This window comes from Cyprinodon variegatus, unplaced genomic scaffold, assembly GCF_000732505.1.
Source record: "Cyprinodon variegatus isolate N-32 unplaced genomic scaffold, C_variegatus-1.0 Scaffold28, whole genome shotgun sequence".
Lineage (NCBI taxonomy): Eukaryota > Metazoa > Chordata > Actinopteri > Cyprinodontiformes > Cyprinodontidae > Cyprinodon > Cyprinodon variegatus.
This window is the reverse complement of record NW_015150481.1, coordinates 54,313-60,035: the sequence shown is the minus strand read 5'-3', so window position 1 is coordinate 60,035 and position 5,723 is coordinate 54,313. Positions and strand designations below refer to the sequence as shown.

The 5,723-nt window shown below is 44.6% G+C and overlaps 1 protein-coding gene across 1 annotated transcript in view; it reads left to right on the top strand.

Annotated features, from left to right (window-relative positions):
- LOC107099221 (membrane-associated guanylate kinase, WW and PDZ domain-containing protein 1-like) overlaps positions 1–5,723 on the top strand; it is a gene marked incomplete at its 3' end in the record, with an annotated part of 51,620 nt that overhangs the window by 32,350 nt on the left and 13,547 nt on the right. The window contains exons 13-15 of the mRNA XM_015397275.1: positions 12–75; positions 205–405; positions 515–784. Coding sequence (XP_015252761.1) covers positions 12–75; positions 205–405; positions 515–784 — 535 coding nt within the window. The remainder of the gene's footprint in view (positions 1–11; positions 76–204; positions 406–514; positions 785–5,723) is intronic.

Sequence of the window (5,723 nt, the reverse complement as noted above, 5' to 3'; positions counted from 1 at the left end):
TTGTTTTCCAGGTCCAGAGAGTCCTGCAGGAACACACCAAACAAGGAGAGGTGGTCCTGCTGGTCCACAGAGGAGGTAAGCAGGCCTTCCCAGGGTTCTGTCCCTGTAATAACCAGTTAAACCAGCAGTGGAACCAGTAAGCTTGGTTCCTGTACCCGGTATCAGAATGTCAGAACCGGTCCCGCTGTCTCTGTCCTCCCCCAGGTCCCGTCTCCTCCCCCCTCGTTACGCCAAACCTCTGCAAGCCGCTGTCCTCCCCCCACATCCTGACCACTCAGTCCTCCACTGAGCTGCCTTCCCCGTCCACAGGTGCCTCTCTGGGGGGCGTCCCCCCCCTCAGCCAGGCCGGCTTGGCCCCTGAGGGTCCACAGGAGAGCCAGCTGCTACCGTCAGGGGCCCACAAAGGTAAATCAGTTTATGGTTCCAAACTGAAGCTGCAGGGTAAGAAGCAGAACATGCTGGGTTCATCAGATGTCCTCCTGCTCCAATGGGGGGCCTGCTCTTTGTCTTCCAGGGGCCCCTCCTGCTCAGACTCCAAACGGCCCCTCGGCCTCCGCCCTCATCCAGAGCACCAGCTTCCTGGATTCGGTTCCGGTGACCCTGACCCTGGAGCCCCGCGACCTGCAGGGTGTGGAGGACAGCGCGGGGCCGGCCCCTGGGGGCGGAGCTTCAGGAGCCAGGGCCAAAGATGGCCGAGCAGGAGCCAAGATGGTGGAGGTGGAGCTGAGGAGGCGGCCGGGGGAAGGCTTTGGATTCGTCATCGCGTCTCAGGAAGTGAGCGGAGGTGAGTGAGAAATCTGTTCGTCTTCACAGACAGAGAAGTTCTGATGGTTCTGATTGACCCGGAAATGATCCGAAGCTCAATATTAAAAGCATGAATCAGCTTTCTGAGCAGTTCTGCTCTGCGGTTCCGTATTGGTAGAACATTGGTTCTGGGCTCCCAGAGGAGGGTTCTGTTCGGTTCTGCTGGATTTAAAGTTCTAAAAAAAAAAAAAAAAAGCTAAAATCTGGAGAATAAAAAGCAGAAAGAATCAATAAAGAACGAAACTGATGGAGCCTTCAGGTTCAGTCCGCTCAGGACCGGTTCTGATTATTAAACCGGCTCAATCTGGTACCGCCTATCATAAAGTCCTTGTTAAGAGGCGGCGCCGCCACCAGGAGGCAGCGTCTCCACAGTCATCTCAGCAGGATGGAACCAACCCGTCAGCAAGGGGACCCACACTCACAGACAGCGCCTGAACGCACCGCGGACGGCACATCCCGCCCCCCAGCTGTGGCTCCGCCCCCTCCTGCTGCTCCTCTCTCTGCTCAAACTCACAGCGACTCGCCTGCTGCTGGAGGTACAGCCGTCCTCAGAGGGACACAGAGACAGACGGAGAGACGGAGACAGGTGGACCGGGAGGAAGTTGGGTTTCTGATTGCTTCTCCTTTGCTGTCTGCGTTCTGGACTTTGGATGATGTTGGACCGGCTCCAGTCAGCCCTGAAAACCATCAAAGACTCCAGACGTAAGTTCTGTCCTCTCAAATGTCTCTGTGTGGACAGAGGGACGCCTGTCCTCTGCCAGCCAGCCTCAGGCTCTGGGTCGGATCAGTCGTAGAGTTTCTCTGCTTGGCGCCGGGTTCTTTCGGGTCCTGTCCCTGGGGGACGGAAAGGTTCTGGACCGATGACATCAGAGAGTTTGACCTTTAACCCCAGCAGAGAGCCTGGCTGTGATCCTTTAATGGTTCGGTTCTGTGGTACCGCTGTTCGGGTCACGCGTCGTCGTTTTTAAATCTGAAACAGGCAGAATTATCTCAGAATAAAGAGGAAGGTAGACTCATCATCATCATCATCGTCATGGACACAAACTGATATAGGCCCAATGAAAGGGCAGATCTATTCATTCTGTTTCTATAATAATCCTGATTTACAGTAATGATGTTTCCCCCGTTGGGAGTGAGTGTCTCAATAAACCCAGTTATTTGTTTTCAGGATTTAATCTGCTTTCATCACTTCCTGTCTTTGGGAGATCGATGCGTTCGTTCGTAAACATCGTCCCTGCTTAGAGAAATAAAGCAAACAGAGCTGTCGGAAAAATATCAGGATTTACAGCAGGGGTGGAGCTAGAGGGTGGCCAAGAGGTGTCCATGCCCACCCTCTAGCTCCGCCCCCTTTAGGCACCCTTACACTGGAAAGACGATCTAGAAATAAGTAAAACATTTTTAGATTAAGTGTGTTTACCCTTAATTTGAGGAGGTAAGTTAGATAGTTTGCCAATGGAATGAGTATTTTTACTCTTAAAATAAGATAATTAGATAATATGCACTTGAAATAAGACAATTCAATTATGTTTTCTTATTTTAAATGTAAATTATCTCGTTCCATTGGCAAAATGTCTCTTTTACTTCCTCAATCCAAGAACAAATGCACTTATTTTAAGAAAAAATGACTTATCTAGATTTCGATTTTTTCCGGTGTAGTTTAATTAGTTTACCTGCAGACGTAATTCTACAAGAATTTCCCAGTGATTCTCCCAACGGGATTATCTTTACTAATTATTATTTAAATTGTTGGTATATAAACCAGAAACTCTTTATTTATATTATTAAATTAGCATTAAAGTTGACAAACACAGAATTTATGGAAGCCGAGAGCGGCCTTATTTTTTCCTTTGCCTTTTCGAGATAATGAGATAACTATCTTGTTATCTCTAGAATACCGTTATCTAGATAATGAGGTGACTAACCTGTCAGAGTAATGATCAGGCCGGCCAGCAGCCCAGGATTCCCAGTCCATCCATGCCTGCGGGGTCGTAGTTGTCCAGTCGCCGTACCGCGTGTTCGCAAATAATCAGTTTTTTAGTTTCCTCTTTCTTTTCACTTATTGTCAGGCGGTGGATTGGATTAAATGGAAACAAATCTGACTGTTTTTTGATGAACATCCTTAATCTGGACTCATTTTAGGGGTTAATGCAGCTGTTACAGTGAAACACCTGGAGGCATATCTGATGGCTTAGGAATCAGAAGTGGAAGCAAATCATCAAACCAACGTCTTGTTTCAATAAAAGTTGAGCACAAGATTATTTACAGACTTAAGCCTGGTTTATGCTCAGAAACTCTATGCGTATTTCCTGTTGGGTTCCTTACCACCTTGTTCTGTTTGTCTGACCGCCATTGTGGAAAACGACTCGTAAAGATGGAGCAGCTAGCAGAGCGAGCTGCGTGAGAACGCTGGGACCCTTTTTCCACCTGGATCCCCGCTCTTTTTGGCCCTCATGTCCCTCCGTTGTCGCACAAACTTGCCCCCACTTCCATCTAGGCCGTATCTAGACTAGGGTTGTCACGATACTAAACTTTTCAACTCGATACTAAGTAAAATATTCGATACTCGATACCCTTTTCGATACCACAAGGATAAAAACAAAGACTCTAAAATTCAACAGAAATATTTTCATTACTAAAAAAATACAATAAATAAATAAAAAACAATAAGAATAATATTTGAGGTTGTTTGCTGGGCACAATATTAAGCAAACTTGATAAAAAACTTACAAAATTAAAATGAAGTGTTCCTTCCTTGTCTATGTTTTGCAGACATAACAGTGACACTAGCCAAAGCAGTTAAACAAAAATAATTCTCAGCAGCTGCACCTGTTACAGAAAAAGTCTGAAACTGAAAAATGCACAGAATTATTCAATCACACAGTGTTCTGGAAGTGCATTTTCCATTATTCTGCACTTTAGATGGCTGTATCGATACTTTTGAAAATGAGTGTTGTATCCGGATACAACGTTTCAGTATCGATACTTTTGACAACCCTAATCTAGGCTAGTCCCTGATTGGCCCTCTGGTGTTGTGGCGCGGAATAACATAGCGACCACGCTTCCATATTGGGCAGAAATCAAACATATCTGCGACACGCTGCTGCAGGAGGATAACCAGACCTTTACACATACGCTGCCATGCCTAAAGCGCTGGTTATCCTCGCAGCAGTGGGATATTTTTTAATTTATGCCCAATTTTGAAGGCTTCTAAATCCTCTCCCGCTGTTGTGGTATTGAAGGACGTAATTAGTTTTAACACATAAAATCATCTCGCTATCACAAGAAAACGGCTTTGTTATTTTTAGATAATGAGAAAAAGTATTGACCGCTCTGGGCTTCCGTACAGAATCGATTCTCTCTAAAGAAGTTCTGAGAGTTTCCTGTTATTAAGCATCAGTGAAATACTTTGAAAATCAACATTTCCAGCTAATAGTGTTACTGGAATCCAGGCAGAAAGCTTATTATCTTTAGAACAGTCAAAAAATAAGGATATTTTGATGCCAAAAGTTAATGTCGATGTAATAAGAAGAAACGAAACAACTTCCTAAATATATTAAGAAAAATAATTAAATGCTTCTAGAAGAAATTAATGAAAAAATGAGAGTGAAAGAAGCACATAACCTTAGTGGCATTAATGCTGATACTGGCACTTAACATGTTTTAGTTTATAAACCTAAATATAATTAACTAGGCTTATTAACTTTTTAACTTTTCAATTAGCTTTTAATCTTTTTTTCCCTATCTAATTTCCAGCAGGTAATCTATCATCCAAGGGTTCATCTAATTGGTCAAATGCCAAAATAAGATGTGGAGCCGTGCAGCAGGATCTATGCTGAATGGCTGGGTATAGATCTAGTGCTTCTAGACCTTCTAAAACCCATTTAATGTTGATTTTATGCTGAACCCTCCGTATGAATGTTTGCAGGTTTGTTAAAGGATTAGATTAATCCATATCTGCATCAGCCGGTACGCGTTTGCAGATTTCTCATCAGGTTCAGCAGCTTTAGAATCACAGCTGGTATTAATATTTAGACGGATTTGTCAATAACTGTTTCTATTTGTCTAATTCTATCAGCATTTGGTCTTTTAATCCTGTAAAAGAAGGAAGGAAATCACTCAAAGTTGAACCTATGATCGGTGTCAGCCTTTAAAAGCTGCCTCAGTCCGTCTCCAGTTGGAACGTTTAACTGGGTCCCATCTGTCTGCTGACTGGTCGCCCACCTTTAACGCAGCATGATGCTGCCACCACCGTGCTGAAGACCTTAGGTCCTGGTGACCAAACAGCTTAAGTCTGTGAGGTGGAACACAACCAGAACCAGAATCTGAACCTGGGTTAGAGCGGTTCTAGTTCTTTACCAGAACTCTGGGATGAAGAGCAGGAATCAGAAGGTTTTAGGAAGCTTGATTCACCGACAGATGGTTCTAATGGACCCTGTAGGGCTGGAGCGCGAAGAGAGAACCGGGTTACAGAGTTCTGATCCAGTTGGACCTGATTGTTTCCAGGAACCAGTTGATTTCCAGCTGCAGAGAAACCTATCTGTCTCCTCCCATTTCTTCCTCCTCCTCTTCAGGGTTTATCAGCTCCCAGGAATGTCCGAAATAGTTTCACTTCAGCAAAAGTAGCCAAACCCTCCCGCCTGTGTCGGTCATCAGGTTTCAGCTCGGTTCACCTGCTGATTCTGGTCCGCTGGACCAAACGGTGTCACTGGAACAGGTAGATTCATCAGCAGGAAGCGGTTCTATGTTCTAAGCAGCGATAGCCGGAGGAGTTTTCTCCAGAAGGGGCTAGAAATTCAAAACAGACTTTTTTTTTTTTTACCAAAAAGCAATCAAACATATACTAAGTTCTCACATCAGGATATTTATATGAATGGCAACAAGAAAAAAAACAGGTAAAAAAAAGGTAAATCTGGGTTTTT